The 19244-nt window shown below is 40.0% G+C and overlaps 1 protein-coding gene across 4 annotated transcripts in view; it reads left to right on the forward strand.

The window, feature by feature from the left end:
- The first annotated feature begins 5564 nt into the window (after positions 1–5564).
- Positions 5565–19244, forward strand: part of LYRM7 (LYR motif containing 7) — a 34525-nt gene continuing 20845 nt past the window's right edge. The window contains exons 1-3 of one of the 4 annotated variants that reach the window (XM_024246610.3): positions 5565–5798; positions 14861–14933; positions 16835–16905. In XM_024246610.3, coding sequence (XP_024102378.2) covers positions 5781–5798; positions 14861–14933; positions 16835–16905 — 162 coding nt within the window. In that variant the 5' untranslated portion in view covers positions 5565–5780. 4 annotated transcript variants of the gene reach the window in all.

A 19244-nucleotide genomic window follows, 5' to 3' on the forward strand; every position in this document is an offset into this window, starting at 1 on the left:
GAGGAACCCGCTGAGCGTGCGGCGCGAGAGGGCGCAGCCAAGCCTGCGCAGGTGCCCCGGCTCTGGCGCCCCAGCTAATCTTGCGCGTGCGCACTGGCGACCTGGGCTGCGAGTGCGGCCAGCGAGCTGCAGCGCCGCAGGAACTGCCGCAGGGACCGGCTTGGGGAAGTTCCTAGTCTTGAGCTCTAAGGAGATTCCTAAGTCGTTTTTCTATCCTCCTTTCTTGTCTCCTGGGGAATGCAGTTACTGGTATAAACCCTTCGTCTGCCCATGGACAATGGTAGGGAAAGTTGGATATTGTAACTGACAAGATTTGATAATTTAAGTGGTGCTGGTTGCAACTTAGCACTTAGATTATTTAAGGTCTTGCAGCTGTAGCAGATTTTAAGCCTTCTCTTCAACAGATTTTTTTTCTCTCTCTACCAGTGGTTCTCAAGCTTGACTACACATTAAGATCACTTGTGGAGCTTTTAAAAATCCCCGTGAACCTGGCTGCACCCCAGATCCATTAAATAAGAATCTTTGGAGATAAGCTCCAGGCATCAGTAGTTTGTAAACCTCCCTAGACTGCTCTGCAAAGAATTTTTCCCAGCAGCAATCAACATAATGTATTAATAAAATGACCCACTTTAAAAAAAAAAAAAAAAAACCTTCCTTAATCCCACATCCCCCTCCATATCTTTGCTCGTTTTATAAAGAAGTTTTCTACATACCATGTCAGCTTTCTTATCTTTCATTTTTGAGTCCATTTCCCTCTTGTCAAGGTCACTAAGGACATCCATTTATAAAATCTTATAGACAATTCCAGTTATCATACTAGACCTCTAAGTGTACGTATTAAGAAAAAGTATGGCTCCTCAATGCCTTTTTTTTAGATAGATTCTTTCTCTGTCGCCCAGGCTCGACTGCCGTGGCACAATCTCGGCCCATTGCAACCTCTATCTCCTGAGTTCAAGCGATTCTCAGGCCTCAGCCTCCCAAGTAGCTAGGACTACAGGCGCGCACCACCACACCCAGCTAATTTTTGTATTTTTAGTAGAGACAGGGTTTCCGCATGCCGACCAGGCTGTTCTCAAACTTCTGACCTCAGGTGTTCCACCCGCCTCAGCCTCCCAAAGTGCTGGGATTACAGGTGTGAGCTCAACTGCCTTTTATGATTACACTACTACTCTGTCTTGGCAAAATTATTGAATGTGGTTCCCTTTAATCTCAAAAGTGTTCATTTGGTACTTTTGCTATCAAAGACATTACTGGGACAATTGGTAAAATCTAAATAATGCCTATAAATTAGATAATAGTTTTGAAGTCATGTTAATTTCCTTTCATAACCACAGAAAAATTGTCAAAATCAGTTGGTCTGGGGTGGGGCCCTACAAGTTAGGTTTCTAACTTTCCAGGCGATACAGTTGCTGCTGGCCCAGGAACCATACTTGAAGAACTACTGATACAAGGGAATGTCTTTGTAGGAAAAACCCACTGAAGTATTTAAGGCTATGGGTATCATGTCTGCAACTTACTTTCAAATAGTTCAGAGAAAAAGTGTCTGTCTATAGGTAAGTAGAGAAATAGAAAAGGATAAAGCAATTACAATAAAATATAAACATTTGGAGAATCTGAGTGAAAGGCATATGCAAATTCTATGTATTATTCTTGCAACTTTCATGTGTCTGAAATTGTCAAAATAAAAAAATGTGTGCTGGTTTGGATAATAAATAATATGGTCAGCTTTCATTCCATCTGAAGGCTTTACCATCTATATAGTAGTGACTCTCAAGTATTTATCTCTTGACCTACCTCTTCCCTTAATCCCAGACTGGTCTGTGATATACATTACAGCCTATTGACCACCTCCGCTTAGATGGCTACCAGGCACTGCGATTTTATTTTGACTCCCTCCACAACAAACAAACCAAAACCTCCTTTTGCAGGATTCTGTATCTGCTGTACCACCATTCACCCAGTTACTCCAGCCAAAAAGCCTTGAAATCATCCTTAAATCTTCTCTCTCTACTTTCAACACACATCGCTAAGGATCTAATCACTTCTTATCTCCTCTACCTCCACTACTCTAATCCAAGCTACTAACATCTCTTTCCTGGAGTACTTTGAAAGGCTCCTAGTTGGATAACCTATCTGCTTCCATTGTAGTTAATTTGTCACACAGCACCCAAAATGATCTTTATAAAATATAAATCATAATGTCACTCTCCTGCTGGTAATATGCTAGTGTATAACATCACAGAATAAAATCCAACACCCTTACCTTGGCTTATAGGGCCCTGTGTGATCAGGCCCATTGCTGCTGCTTCTACCTCATTTCTTTCCATTTCAACCTTATTGACTGGCCTCACGCAAACTCAGTGTGCTAGGCAGAAGATGCCCATGTCCTAATCCCTGGAGCCTGTGAATATGTTACCTGGTAAGTGGGATTTTGTAGATGTGATTAAGTTAAGGATCTTGGAATAGGGAGGTTCCTGCATTATCTAGGTGGGCCCAAAGTAATCACAACAGCCCTTGTAAGTGAAAGAGAGACACAGAAGAGTGAGAGTAAGAGAAGGAGATGAGACCACAGAGGCAGAGGTGAGAGTCTGAGATTTGAAAATGCTCGGCTGGGTGTGGTGACTCACGACTGTAATCCCAGCACTTTGGGAGGCCGAGGTGGGCGATCATGAGGTCAGGCGTTTGAGACCAGCCTGGCCAACATGGTGAAACCCTGTCTCTACTAAAAATACCAAAAATAGCTGGGCGTGGTGGCAGGCGCCTGTAATCCCAGCTACTCAAGAGGCTGAGGCAGGAGAATCGTTTGAACCTGGGAGGCGGAGGTTGCAGTGAGCCAAGATCGCACCATTGCAGCCTTGGCAACAGGGTAAGACTCTGTCTCAAAAAAAGAAAAAAAAAAAGAAAAAAGCTCCATTATTGGCTTTGAAAATGGAAGGAGTTGGGCCGGGCGCGGTGGCTCACGCCTGTAATCCCAGCACTTTGGGAGGCCAAGGCAGGCGGATCACGAGGTCAGGAGATTGAGACTATCCTGGCTAACACGATCAAACCCCGTCTTTACTAAAAATACAAAAAATTCGCCGGGTGTGATGGCAGGCGCCTGTAGTCCCAGATAATCAGGAGGCTGAGGCAGGAGAACGGCGTGAACACGGGAGGCGGAGCTTGCAGTGAGCCGAGATCGTGCCACTGCACTCCAGCCTGGGCAACAGTAGGAGACTCCTCCTCAAAAAAAAAAAAGAAAAAGAAAAAAGAAAATGGAAGGAGCCAAAAACAGGTAGCATTTGTAAGTCAGAAGCCCAAATTGAGTTTCACTGAGCTAAAATCAAATCAAGTGTTGGCAAGGGTGCATTCCTTCTGTATGCTCTAGGGAAGAAATCATTCCCTCACCTTTTCCAATTTCTGGAGTAGGCTTGCTTGGTTTGTGGCCCCTTCCTCCATCTTCCTCCATCTTCAAAGCCAGCAGCAGAACATCTTCAAACTTCTCCCTGACTCTGCTTCCTTCTTTCACTTATAAGGATCCTTATGATTACACTGAGTCCACCAGACAATCCAGGATAATCTTCCCATCTCAAAATACTTAATTTAATGACATCTTCAAAGCCTCTTGTCATATATAACATAGTCAGAGCTTCCAGAATCTGAACAGAGACATCTTCTGGAGGCCATTATTCTGCCTACTACATAGTTCTGTGAACTTACATGATGAACATGCTGGAATTTCCTGTTCAGTTCTGCGACTTATACTTTGAAATGCAAACTTTAAAAAGACAACGAAATTTCAGAACCTTCCAAATTTATTAAGCCAAGGGGGCAAAGTTAAGCCTTGAAAACTGAGTCATGTAATACAGCTGTTTTTCTTCTCTGGTGCATGACTATTGTTGCTTCCAGACCTTTGTGTTGAGATGTTATACATTAATCAGACTCCCTATTCTTCATTTCAAACCTAGACTACATAATATTAGAGCTGTAGACCCTTGTGATTGTTACTTTTTTACAATAGAATATTAAGCAACCACCTTAGAGTGTAATCAATACTATTAAGCAACCACCTTAGAGTGTAATCAATACTAGCCAATCAGATCTTAAATCTGGATGTTATCCATTGTTTGGAAAATGTTGTAATTCTGTTCGGCATCTCCATTTTGTCTTATATAAACCATCTTCAATTTTCCTTACACTGGAAGCACTGATCACCATTCTTTGGTGTCTACATGTTCCCATATGACTGCCCTCATACTTTACAGTTGAATAAACCTTTTTAACTGGATCCTTAGCCTTTTGATTATTTTGGGGTGACAAGACAAACCAAGCCATGTTCCCAGAACAACTAGAATAGTGAAGAGCCCACCTCATATGTGGAACAGTTAAAGGAGACATGCAAATTTATTTAAGAAAAGAGGAGCCACAGAACTGAACTGATTCTGTCATTATAGAACTGTTTTAAAATATCAGCAGATGAGGGACTTTGGTTAACTGAATGCAGGACAGTACCTAGCAAGAAATCATCACAATAAGTTACGAATTTTCAGGAAGCTGCACTATGAGTCTACAGTGAAAATGGGGGAGCGGGGACGGGGCATCTTTTAAATCACTGTCAGCATTCAGAAAGCACAATGCAAGGTCCAAGATCATCTAGTTTATTGTTTCTCAGATAAAAGACAATATCCACTATACTTGGTTTAATCGCTTCATTACGTTAAATGTTCTGCAAATAGAATGCATCTTAATTTTAAAAAAATTGATTATCTTGTTATTCTCAGAATGACTTGCAATAATTCCTTAAAATAACATAGATGACAGAGAAGGAAAAGGGCCTGGAAATCCATTGGTCCAGATCTTTCATTTTTAATAAGAAGTCAATTTTACCTAAAAGTTAACCTGAAAGGCTATACGGGTAGGGAAGGAGAAAAATTATGCAGTAGGAACAATAGGAAAAGGTTGTGGCGCGTTATTAACGTGACTACAGAGTTTTTTCTTGATGCTTGCAAGGTCATAAGTTAAAACGCACTTAAATACTTATGATTGTTTCTAATTATGATGCTGCTGATTAATTACCCATTTCTGACCTCTTTATCAGCAAAACCAAGGTGTAGAGAGAGTTGAATAGGCAAAATGTAAAGGGTAAGACTAAGCTTTACGGTCAGACATAGCAGATTTGCATCCCAGATCTCCATTTACTAGCTGTGCGAACTTCAGCGAGTAATTTAACCTCACCTTCTGAGGAAATAAATGAGAATATACGCATAAAATTTTTAGGAGTCAGTGTTTCAATCAATGCCCGCTGCAGTTGTTAGGACTTGGCTTTTATTTATGCACATTTCCAGAGAGATAGTCGCAACTGGGAAACGTTAAAATAAAGGTTCTTTTACAGGCGATCCTATACCCTAAACAGGAGGTAACAAAACGCGGGTGCCGACGCCATCCACTAAATACAAACCCAATCCGCCTAGCAGAGGATCCCTGCGCCGGAAGTGACTGTGCCCCAACTAACATGGCGTCCAGGTGATTTCCGTTCTCTTCTGGCCAGTAATTGGGCTCTGCGGCTCCTCGCGATTTTACCAGTTCCCGTCCGTTTAGCAAACGCTTTTAGCAAACGCCCGTTTAGCAAACACCTCCTCCCTCCTTTGGAGGAGGGCGGGGCTAAAAGGGAGATGCTGCCTGGTGATTGGTTGTGGCGCGTTAGTATCGCGCTACAGGGAGTTGGACAGTTAAGTCTTTGATTGGTTGCTGAGGGGCGGGGCTACTCGACTGCTCCGGAGGTAGCGGCCGCGGTGAGGAGAGCCATGGGACAGGCAGTCAAGGTGACAGGGCCCGAGAAGGGGTGGGGACGATGCCGTCGGGGAGGGTATGTTCGCGGCCTTGAGAAAACTGTCTGGAGTCTCTGGAGGCTGGGGCTCCGGACCCTTTACGGAGGATGTGGCTGTTACCCCAGAGAAGCCAGATGACCAACTTCGAGGGGCAGTTGAGGGTTTGTGCAGGTGCGGAGAGCGGGAGGCACCAGTGTGGTTCCTACTTCTTGGTACTAACTTGGTACGCAGTGTTTATCCATGATACAAATCCGCGACTTGAGTTCTGCCTTCGTTTAATCTTCAGACCGAGTATTTGTCTGAGGGACCCATTTCACATCCCTGGGAAGTATAGGAGACGCCAAAGGCTGACCTGAGCAACAGCAGTTCAATGAGGTGAAAGTTTATTCAGATAAACAGAAGGTGCACAGAAGTCTAGCAGCCAAGGAAACCGAACCCCAGCAAAATTACTTGTCAAAAGTAACATAGCAAGACAGAGCAGGGACTGGTGAGACCTGAGCTCACTGAGCTTGGGATGTGGTGGCTGTGCTCGGATCATCTCTCTGAGTACCTACCTGGTCTCAGATTCATTTATCACTCCCAAGCATGATGCACGTTCCTGCCCGGCGCACAATTCTCATTGGCAGCCATCCTTTAACGTTTAACATCAGCATGGCCAGTTGGGATCTGTAGTTGTCACTGGCTGAAACATAAACATGGGGAAATGGCCCGCTATAATATGGCGAAGAAAAGCAGTGTTTACATCTAGTCAATAATAGGGAACCACCAAGCAGCCCTCATGTACTTTTGTACATAATGTCACAGCACCAATAGAAACAGAATTGCTCAGGGTTATTCATTCAAAAATTTCTTTGAATGTCCATAATAGCTATTATTATAGCCAACAACCAACATTTAGCCTATATTGTCTAAGCATAGTGGATGCAACAATAAGCTGAACATCTTTGCCTTCACAAAGAAATCTAGCAGGTGGGGAGAGCTTAAACAGTTATTTCATTACAGTTGTAATAAATGCTTTGATTTGAAACTACAGTGTTTTGTGAGCATATAACTAGGATTTCACATACGATCTCTCAAGGGGCTGGGTGCAGTGGCTCACACCTGTAATCCTAGCACTTTGGGAGGCCGAGGCGGGAGGATCACGTGAGGTCAAGAGTTCAAGACCAGCCTGGGCAACATGGTGAAACCCCATCTCAACTAAAGATACAAAAATTAGCTGGGCATAGGGGTGGCTGCCTGTAATCCCGCTACTCGGGAGGCTGAGGCACAAGAGTTTCTTGAACCTGGGAGGTGGAGGTTGCAGTGAGGCGAGACTGCGCCACTACACTCTAGCCTGGGTGACAGAGCAAGACTTCATCTCAAAAAATAAGTAAATAAATAATCTCTCAAGGAAGTTCAGACCTGACGTTTGATTAGAAATTAGCTAGAGGAGAGAAAAAAGTATTCCAGAAAGGGCAGCTAGCACATGGAAAGTCCTTGAAGTGGGGATTTGGTTGGAACACTTGGATACAAATGGAATTAAGTAGGATTCATATCAAAAACACTTTTGGTAGAGCCTACAGTGTATAGAAGGCACTTATGCTACATGTGGGAAGATACAAAGGTGACCAGTCCAACAAGGGTGACAAGATCCTACGTCCAAAAAAAAAAAAATAGGAAAGTGAAACCTAGCACAGAAATTATAACCCTTAAAATTAATCCATTATTCAAGAAAATTGAGGCAAGAAGACTGTTACTTGTCCAAGCTTACATTAAGTGACAATCTCACATTCAAACTCATCTGACTATAGAGAATCCACTTTTCATCTACACTGCCTGAATTGTCCAATCAGTATAAGTAAATGAGGAAGAGAATACAATCTGTGACCTGGCTTTCTGCATTTTAATAAAAGCTTATCTGCTTCAAGGTAATGTTAACTCCAATAGTGCTATGGCAATAATGATAACATTTTCTTACACTAGTCCTCTTAAATTAGGGATGCTAATTTGTTGTACTAATGTTGTACTTTAAATAGCATGTAAAACCATTAGGTTTACTTACTTCTCATTTTTTTAATCCCATGCAGCATGTCTTCTCTGCTCTTGCAATATGAAAGTCCCTGGGATTCTATGATGCTTGCAAAGCCCGTATTTTTACCAACAATCTCTTCAAGGCAATCCAGGCTTTTACTATCAAGCACCTCAGAATTATTCCAGCCTCTGCACATTACTCAGTTCCAAAGCCACTTCCACATTTTTAGATACAGGCATACCTAGGTGATGCTGCTGGTTTGGTTCAAGCCCACGGCAACAAAGTATATATTGCAGTGAAGCGAGTAACAGAAGTTTTTTGGTCCCAGTGCACATAAAAGTTATGTTTACACTATAATGTAGTCTATTAAGTGTGCAGTAGTATTATGTCTTTAGAAAGTACATACGTTGGCTGGCAAAGTGGCTCACGCCTGTAATCCCAGCCCTTTGGGAGGCCCAGGTGGGTGGATCACGAGGTCAGGAGTTCGAGACCAATCTGGCCAACACAGTGAAACCCCGTCTCTACTAAAAATACAAAAATTAGCTGGGTGTGGTGGCACATGTCTGTAATCCCAGCTACTCAGGAGGCTGAGGCAGGAGAATCCCTTGAACCCAGGAGGCAGAGGGTGCAGTGAGCCGAGATCGCACCATTGCACTCCAGCCTGGCCAACAAGAGCGAAACTCCGTCTCAAAAAATAAAATAAAAAATAAGGAAGTACGTACCTTAAATAAAAAATACTTTTTTGCTACAAAATGCTAACAATTATTTGAGCTTTCAGAAAGTTGTAATCTTTTTGCTGATGAAAGATCTTGCCTCGATGTTGATGGCTGCTAATTGATCAGATTGGTGGTTGCTAAAGGTTAAGATGACTGTGACAATTTCTTAAAATAAGACTACAGTAAAGTTGACCACATTGATTGACTCTCTCACCCACAAAAGATTTATCTGTAGCATGCGGTGCTGTTTGATAGCATTTTACCCACAGTAGAGCATCTTTCAAATTGGATTCAATCCTCTCAACCCCAGCCACCACTTTATCAACTGAGTTTGTATAATATTCTAAATCCTTTGTTGTTATTTCAACAATGTTTACAGCATCTTCACCAGGAGTGAAGTGATGTGAGTGATGATCTTCATAAACTCAAGAATCCACTTTCTTTGCTCATCCATAAGAAGCAACTCCTCATGCATTTAAGTTTTATTGAGATTACAGCAATTCAGTCACATCTTAAGGCTCCATTTCTTATCCTAGTTTCACTTGCACTTTCCACGTATCTGCAGTTAATTCCTCCACTGAAGTCTTGAACCCCTCAAAGTCATCCATGAGTGTTCAAATAAGTTTCTTCCAAATGCCTGTTATTGTTGCTATTTTGACCTCCTCTCTTGAATTCTCTGAATGGCATCTAGAATGGTGAATCCTTCCCAGGAGGTTTTCAATTTACTTGGACTAAATTCATCAGAGGAATCACTATCTATGGCAGCTATAGCCTTATGAGTCTTTTAAATAAGACTTAGAAGTCTGGCTCACGCCTCTAATCCCAGCACTATGGGAGGCTGAGGTGGGCAGATTGCTTGAGTCAGGAGTTCAAGACCAGCCTGGGCAACATGGCAAAACCCGTCTCTACAAAAAGTACAAAAATTAGCTCAATGTGGTGGCATGCGCCTGTGCTCCCAGCAACTTTGGAGGCTAAGGTGAGAGGATCGCTTGAGCCCAGGAGATCGAGGCTTCAGTAAACCATGATCGTACCACTGCACTCGAACCTGGGTGACAGAACAAGGCCCTGTCTCAAAAAAAGGACTTGAAAGCCAAAGTTACTACTTGACCTTGACCTATGGGGCTGCAAAATGGATGTTGTATTGACAGTCATGAAAACAATATTAATTTCCTTTTACATCTCCATCAGAGCTCTTGGGTGATGAGGTGTGTTGTCAGTGAGCAGTAATATTTTGAAAGGAATCTTTTTTTCTGAGCAGATCTCAACAGTGGGCTTAAAATATCAGTGAACCATGCTTTAAACAGATGTGCTTTGTTGATTTGTAGAGCTAGAGTAGTTTTAGCATAATTCTTAAAGGTCCTAGGATTTTGGAATGACAAATTGTCGTTGGCTTCAACTCAAAGTCACCGGCTGCAATCTTTTTTTTTTTTTTTTTTTTTTTTTGGTGACAGAGTTTCACTGTTGTTGCCCAGGGTGGAGTGCTGTGGCGCAATCTCGGCTCATCGCAACCCCCGCCTCCCGGGTTCAAGCGATTCCCCTGCCTCAGCCTCCTGAGTAGCTGGGATTGCAGGTATGCGCCACCATGCCCGGCTAATTTTGTATTTTTAGTAGAGATGGGGTTTCTCTATGTTGGTCAGGCTGGTCTCAAACTCCCGACCTCAGGTGATCTGCCTGCCTTGACCTCCCAAAGTGCTAGGATTACAGGCATGAGCAACATGAGCAACCGCACTCGGCCTTTTTTGGGTGTGTTTGTTTGTTTGTTTTGTTTTGTTTTGAGACAGCGTCTCACTCTGTCACCCAGCCTAGAGTGCAGTGGCGTCATCTTGGCTCGCCGCAACCTCTGCCTCCCAAGCTCAAGAGATCCTCCCACCTCAGCCTCCCGACTAGCTGGGACTACAAGCACCCTCCACCACGCCTGGCTAATTTTTTTATTTTTTGTAGAGACAGGGTTTGGCCATGTTGCCAGGCTGGTTTTTTTGTTTGTTTGTTTTGTTTTGTTTTTTGTTTGTTTTGTTTTGTTTTGTTTGAGACGGAATCTCGCTCTGTCACCCAGGCTGGAGTGCAGTGGCACCATCTTGGCTCACTGCAACCTCCACCTCCCAGGTTCAAGCAATTCTCCTGCTTCAACCTCCGGAGTAGCTGGGATTACAGGTGCCCACCACCACGCCCAGCTAATTTTTTGTATTTTTTAGTAGAGACAGGGTTTCACCATGTTGGCCAGGCTGGTCTTGAACTCCTGAGCTCAAGCAATCCACCCACCTCAGTTTCCCAAAGGGCTGAGGTTACAGACGTGAGCCACTGCATCCAGCCTGCATTAGCTTATTAAGAACTAATTAAGTTCTTATTAATAAAGATATTTCACATTTCACTTCCCCGTTCATGAGTTCATGGACATTTAGGTTATTTCTACTTCTTCGCTATTATGACTAATACTACCATGAACATTAGCATACATGTTTTTGTGTGAACATGTTTTCATTTGTCTTGAGTATATACCTAGTAGCAGAATTTCTGGGTCATAAGATAACTGTGGGTTTAACTTTTTTTAGCAACTGCCAAAGTGTTTCCTAAAGCAGCTGTACCATTTTAAATGCCAAACAATGTATAAGAGTTCCTATTTTTCCATGTCCTTGTCAACTCTTTTTATTGACTGTCTTTTTTACAGTAGCCATTCTACTGGGATGAAATGGTATCTCATTGAGGTTTAGATTTGTATTTCCAGATGGCACATGACATTGAACATCTTTTCATGGCTTATTGGCCATTTATGGGTTTTTTTTTTTTGGAGAAATATCTATTCAAATCCTTTGACTTTTTATTTTTCTTAATTTTATTTTAGATTCAGAGAGTACACATGCAGGTTTATTACATGGGTAAATTACATAATGGTGAGGTTTGGGCTTCTAGTGAACCCATCACCCAAATAATGAATATTGTACCCAATAGGTAATTTTTCCACCCTCAACCCCTTCCTATCCTACTCCCTTTTGGCGTCTCCACTGTCTATTATTTCCATCGTTCTATCCATGTGTACCCTTTGGTTAGCACCCACTTATAAGTCAGAATATGCAGTATTTGATTTTCTGTTTCTGAGTTATTTCATTTAGGATAATGGTCTCCAGCAGCTGCTGCAAAGGACATGATTTCATTCTTTTTTAGTGTTCTGTGATGTATATATACACCACATCTTCTCATTTGTGTCCTATAAAGCAAACAGCTGCCCTCACAGTTCTACTAGCACCTAGTACTTTTAACATCTTTGATGTTATTATTGCTATAAAAATTACCCACAGCTGAGCCCTTTAAGTACATTATATGATTGTCTTTTTTCCCAATTCTTCATCTTTAAATTAATAACTGCCTTTTAAAAATTATTACTTTTTAAAAATATCCTTTAATAGATATCCTAGATATCTATTCCCAAATTCTAGGCAAAACCAGTCTACCAGTTTCATTTTTCCTAGCAATACCTTTCCTGGAGCAATTCAGTCTTTTGCTATAGTCCTGCCTAGTTGCTTTCTAGTCTGGCTGCACAAATGTTGACTAGCATTTGTCCTTCCCCATGGTCTTTGCCTCTCCCATGTTAGACCACCTGTCTCCCGGGTTCCCATGTCTTTTCCTTTTGTGGTTCATTTCCTTATTTTGGTGGAGCATATTCTTCTGTAGCTTTCCAATAAAGTATGTATGACAGATAAGAGACTTTGCATTTCTGAAAATATGTATTTGCCCTTGTCTTTGAGTGATAGTTTGAGTATCTATGGTGTTCTAAAGCAGACATTTTTTCAAAACTTGAATATCTTATTCCATTGTCTTCTTACAGTGGTGCTATTCAGAAATCAGGTACCATTCTGATTTTTTCCATCCTTTACATGTGAAATGTTTATTCTCTGAGATAGTTCTCATTATCAGCATTGCACTGAACTTACATCGTGCTGTGCTGTGTTATGAGTTTTATGTTGGGCACTTGGTGGAACCCTTTCTATCTTGTAATTCTTGTGCCTTACTTGGTGGAATTTTTTTCCTTCCCTTTTACCCAAATATTAAGTGAAAATTTTAAAATTTCTTCCCTCCCTTTTCTCTTTTCTCTCTTGTTGGCCCTTCTGCTAATCTAGCTGTTGGGCCTTCTCCCTTAATTTTCTTGTCTTTCCTCTCCTCAGTTTCTGTTTCTGAACTTTTATTCTACATTCTGGGCAATTTTTCTCAACTTAATCCTTACTTTCACCTGTTCGATAGCCAAGAGCTTTTGGGAGTTTTTGGAATGTTTCTTTTTCAATTTACTACAGCTTTTTATTGATGTTATTCCATCTCTGTGATAACATGTTTCTGAGGAAGTTTTTTATGGCTGCTTGGTTTTTATTTTTAAGTTCTTTTGCTCTGTTTCTTATTTCTGTTTTCATGTCTGCCTTTGATGTTATAGGTTTTCTAATATATGTAAAACACTTAAAATGGTGTCTAGCACACAGTATGCTTAGTAAATGTTAGATATTATTTGTAGAACAGACTGGAGGACAGGAGGGTGTGGTGGCAAAGTGACAAACTTTTGTAAATAGTCTAAGAGATGGGGAGTGCCTGACGTAAGTGGTTTTGTTGATAGAGGATAAAAGAAAGATTACAGAGACATTCCTAAAGTTTCCACAACAAGAGTAAGGTAGAATAAAAGGATGACCTACAGATTTCTGGCTTCAGAAACTTGGTGGCCTCCAATAAGTAAAATAGAGAAGAGTGGAGGAAGAGCAATATTGAGAGAACAATATTGAGTACCTTTTTGGACTTGAGAAGTGTGAAGTGACCTCAGCCTATGACTAAAGCCTCTTCACAATCTGTCTTTTACCAAAATGCCAGGCTCTTTTCTCTCTTTTTTTTTTTCAATACAGACTCGGAATATTCATAAGTCTCAACATTTCACTTATCTTTTATGAAATAGCAATTAAAAGGGCCAGACACAGTGGCTCACGCCTGTAATCCCAGCACTTTGGGAGGCCAAGGCAGCGGACCACGAGGTCAGGAGTTCGAAATCAGCCCAGCCAACATGGTGAAACCCCGTGTCTACTAAAGATAACAAAAAATTAGCTGAGCGTGGTGGCATGCGCCTGTAATCTCAGCTACTCGGGAGGCTGAGGCAGGAGAATCGCTTGAACTTGGGAGGCGGAGGTTGCAGTGAGCCGAGATTGTGTCATTGCACTCCAGCCTGGGTGACAAGGTGAGACTCCATCTCAAAAAAAAAAAAAAAAGAATAGCAATTAAATTTGTCTAAATTGTCTAAAACATCTTCCTTCTGTGGCCTCTTTTAAGATGCAATAAATTCATAATTTTGTATATGTGTGTGTATGATATTAAGAGCGGATTAAAACTTCAATAGGTTAAGAAAAATGAGAACAGATACATACCAGACTGGTAAAGTAGCAGACTGGTTTTTAGCATGAGGATTATTAACTTTTTAACCATCCTTATATTGTTTTATTTATTTCAAAGAACTTTGTATTATTTTTGTAAATAAGGCTAAAAATGTTTTTAATGTAGAGACAAATAATCAAAGGAAAGTTATTTTGGCAAGTCCTGGTTTTCACCAACTATTTTTAAAAATAGTCTATGAAACAAACAGAAAAGGAATACTGTTTAATCCTTGTAATACGATTTATGTAAAATGTGAAATGTTTTCCTTTTGAGGTCTGAATTCTGATTTTCTTTTTCTTTTTCTTTTCTTTTCTTTTTTTTTTTTTTTGAGACAGGGTCTTGCTCTGTCACCCAGGCTGGAGTGTAGTAGTGCAGTCAGAGCTCATTGTAGCCTCAACTTCCTGGACTCAAGCAATCCTCCCACCTCAGCCACCCAAGTAGCTAGGACCACGGGTGCACACCACCATGGCCTGACTAATTTTTAAAAAATATTTTGGCCAGGTGCGGTGGCTCACTCATGTAATCCTAGCACTTTGGGAGACCAAGGCGGGTGGATCACCTGAGGTCAGGAGCTCGAGACCAGCCTGGACAACATGGTGAAACCTTGTCTCTACTAAAAATACAAAAATTAGCCAGGCTTGGTGGCAGGTGCCTGTAATCCCAGCTACTTGGGAGGCTGAGGCAGGAGAATCGCTTGAACCCAGGAGGTGGAGGTTGTGGTGAGCCAAGATCATGCCACTGCACTCCAGCCTGGGCGACAGAGTGAGGATCCATGTCAAAAAAATTTCTTTTTTTGTAGAGATGGGGGTCTCACCATATCGCCCAGTGTCTCGAACTCCTGGGCTAAAGCAATCCTGCTACCTCAACTTCCCAAAGTGCTGGGATTACAGGCATGAGCCACTGTGCCCAGCCTTGAATTCTGATTTTCTTAACAGGTTTTACAGCTCTTTAAAACACTGCACAGGACCAGACAACAAGTTTTTAAAAATGATGCCAGAGCATTAGAAGGTAAGTATGTTCTTTACCCCTTCGGAGCCAGTCTACTTTTTAGATGACTACTAATCTGTCTGAGAAACCCTGTGTGGTCAAGACCCATCTTAGGGAATGACCTTCACTATCTCTCTCTAATATCTTTTATAAAGATTAGCTTATATTACACTTATTTGAGAAATATCTACTTAAAGAAAAATTTTTAAAGATCAAGTCTTCATAAAGAGTTGGTCAAAAAAAAAGGCGAGCGACCAGAATTTCAGTGTTTATCATTGCTTGCCTTATATTCAAGCCATTGAACTTTCTGTTACATAACCAAATTTTCACACTCTCTAGGACCAGATATTACCATGTTGTTAATGTCTTATGTCAGTCTAAAAGAGCAGCTGTGAAAGAGAATCCATCCCAAATGATTCCAAATTCAGTACCTCCCTGTTTTAAGTAGTTTCTATCTTAATCTGGAAGTCACAGGCTCTGAAATTTAGGTTCTGTGTTATTCATGTTCAGTTCCACTCCTCATACATTTCTGAACCTCCTTAAGAGTGCACCTAGGTAAAGTGTCCCCACTGTTTCCAGGGATTTAAGTTTTTGTAACTCATCAAATATAATTTCTAAACAAATAAGATGTATGTATTGTATTATACATACTTTACATGAATTCCTGATTTAATTATTGTAATATTTCTGTAAGATAGTTGCTGTTATAATTCCTATTTTTACAAATGAGAAAATTGACAAAATGTGAAAATATCTGTCCCATGTCATACTTAGTAAAAGGTGGGCCTGGGATTTAGTCTAAGCAGTCTGATTCAAAAGTCCAAACTCTAAACCACCTTATGTATTGAAATATATGCAACATAGGCTGGGCTCTGTGGCTCACACCTGTAATACCAGCACTTTGGGAGGCGGAGGCAGGTGGATTACTTGAGGTCAGAAGTTGAGACCAGCCTGGCCAACATGGTGAAACCCCGCCTCTACTAAAAATACAAAAATTAGCCGGGCATGGTGGCACACACCTGTAATCGCTTGAGGCAGGAGAATTGCTTGAACCCAGAGGCGGAGGTTTCAGTGAGCCGAGATCACTCCACTGCACTCCAGCCTGGGCGACAAAGCCAGACTCCATCTGGAAAAAAAAAAAAAAGGAAAAAAGAAAAAAAATGTATATATAACATATATATATATACACACACACACACACACAACATAGAAGGAAGTTTTTATGGTAATTATCAACATGGAATATTTTTGTTGCTTTAAATTTTTTAAGTGAAACAGTTATAAGAACAGCTAACAATTTGGTTGCATATTTGCTAAGCACTTTATATGGATTGTTCCATTAAATGCTCACACCAGCACAATAAGGCCAGTGAGATTCTACCAAATTATGCTGCTATAATGATATCAAATTCTCAGTGGTATATGTAAACAAAAGTTTTATTTGTCACTCACTTCGTATGTCAGCCAAGACACTTAAAATTTTACATATATGTACACATGTATCCTGTTTGCTGCCAGTCTTTGTGTATGTGTGTATGTAGTTTAACATACTTGTATGTATTGAATTTTACCATCTTAAAAAAGCATTTTAATAGAAATCCTTAGATTTGTAAAAATAAAACATTAGATTTATTGTAATTCAATAGCTATAGGTATACAAATGAATTTGAGAGTAAAAATCAGTGGAAGAAAAAATATTAGAGTGCCAAAGGTTTATGGTAGGTTTACCTACAAACTTGTCATCCTGTCAAAAGCTCTCCAAGGGACTTCATTAACAAATTTCTTATTCTTATGCTTTGTTTTTCATGAGGGCAATTTCTATACTAGAGAAGTAGCCATTCATAGTGAATAACGTGTAAATTATTGAGATAGGAATTATAGATTACAAAAGCGAATAACTATATGTACTTTTCTCTTTGTAGCAGCCAGAATAAAGATAAATGAAGAATTCAAAAAAAATAAAAGTGAAACTTCTCCTAAGAAAGTAGAAGAGGTACAGTAATTTTTTCAGTTATAGTAAAACTTATACAATTATCTTGTCAAAGAGGAAATGATGAAGATAGAGGGGTTATGTAAAATAAAAACCATTACTTGATAGTTAAGGCCATCACAATTGTAGATAACCTTCACTTGTTTGGTGTGGCTCACCTCCTCAGGCTCATCTGCCAACACCAAAATACAGCAAGGTACCCCATGAACAGAACATGGAAATAGCCATGGTCAAAGCCAGAACAGCTGAACAAACTCAGAAACCTACAGAACTTCTATCCTCACTTAAAGCAAGTGACTGGAACTAGAGAGAATGAGTGTTGTAGTAACTCAGAACTACAGAGGAAACTTCTACTCTTAACTGAACTAAGCAGTTAGATATTTATTTTTAATCCCATCTTGGCAATGACAAACAGCCGCAGTATGAACTATTCTTGCTTTGCTTTCTGTATTTACATTTTGGTCACTTGCTCTAGTTGAAGACACTATACAGACACTACTCTCTCAGCTCCCTAATACTCCTAGTAAAAGTTCATTGAAAAAAGTGCACAATTTTTCTTTTCCTATATGTTATGTATTCTGGCATATACATATTATCTCTGTCCTCAGCTTCCTGTGTCTAACTATATAAAGATAAGGAAAGGACCCTTAGGAAGAAAACAAAACAAAAAAATGGAAAATAATTTGCAAGATAGTTATGGTTCCAAGAATTGATATGGTTCCAAGAATTAATTCCTTTAAAAAGGGTAAAGGAAGGTACAAACTAGAGAAATTCTTCCATGTTTATAGAATTTCCAGATGTTTAAAAAAAAACTGATAAAAAATGCATTTATATTTAGTGGAGAAAATGCTATTTTTGAAATAGTAAATACCTGTAATAATGGAGCTCATGAGACAAAATGAGATAGCCTAAGTATTCCCTCTCTAAAAAATAAACAAAAAGGGAAAGATTTTACTGAAACATGATAGGGCAAATAGGGAATATGTAATTTTTATTCATGGCAGAAATTAAAATGACAGTATAATTAACTCATAACTTGAAGGGAGGTTAAAAGGTATATGAGGAAGTTTGTACTGTTTGCTATTCAGTAGACTAATTCATAACAATATGATAATTTTTTAATTTTGAAATTATGATTAAAGACTTTTAAATTGAGGTCTGTTTATATTAAGTAAACTGGGAAAATGAACTACAATCTCCCAAATTCATTTTACTTATAGAGCATTAATTTAACATTAAGCATCTAGAAATTGCATATTTGTTATATACAAATGTATATTTTGTACTTTCTGCAACTGAAAAATATTAAGATTTTAGTAATTTTTAAATAATTGCATTGTTATTAGAGGGTTGATAGAGTCTTGGCACTAAAAGGAGTCTCAGGCATCCTCTCTAGATCAGCAGTTCTCAAACTTGGTCATCTCAAAGAACCTTTACACTCTTACAAATTGAGGACCCCAAAAAGCTTTGTTTATATCAACATTTACCATATTAGAAATGTAAACTGAGAATTTTTAAAAATATATATTGATTAATTCATTTTAAAATAACAATTTCATTATATGTTAAAAGGTAACATGATATTTATGAAAAATAACTATTTTTAAAAATTTAGTGAGAAGAGTGGTATTGGTTTTTTTGTTTTTGTCTTGTTTTTGTTTTTGTTTTGAGATGGAGTTTCGCTCTTGTTGCCTAGGCTAGAGTGCAGTGTCATGATCCCAGGTCACTGCAACCTCCACCTCCGGGTTCAATCTATTCTCCTGCCTCATCCTCCTGAATAGCTGGGATTACAGGTGCATGCTACCACACCTGGCTAATTTTTGTATTTTTAGTAGAGATGGGTTTCACCATGTTGTCCAGGCTAGTCTTGAACTCCTGACCTCAGGTGATCCACCCACCTCAGCCTCCCAAGGTGCTGGGATTGCAGGCGTGATCCACTGTGCCCAGCCCCCTGCATTATGTTTTTTAGGTTGAAGTATATGAAGAAAATTCAGCCTCACACAAATTTGTAGTTGGAAAAGAGTAGAACAGCCTTTTAGATAATTGTGATTTTTTTTCTTTATTTTTTTGGGTAGAGATGAGGTCTTGCTTTGTTGCCCAGGCTGGTTTCAAACTCCTGGCTTCAAGCGATCCTCCTGCCTTGGCCTCCCAAAGTTCTGGGATTACAGGTATAAGCCACATAATTGTGAATATTTTTTAATACTACGCCTTGACATGAGGTAATTTCTTTTTTTTTTTTTTTTTTTGAGACGGAGTCTCACTCTGTCACCTAGTTAAAGGTTAGTTCCAATGTGCAACTCTGTTATCTGTCAGACCAATGGAATTTTTTTGGAGGGGGCGGT

This window comes from Pongo abelii, chromosome 4 (assembly GCF_028885655.2).
Source record: "Pongo abelii isolate AG06213 chromosome 4, NHGRI_mPonAbe1-v2.0_pri, whole genome shotgun sequence".
Taxonomy (NCBI): Eukaryota; Metazoa; Chordata; class Mammalia; order Primates; family Hominidae; genus Pongo; species Pongo abelii.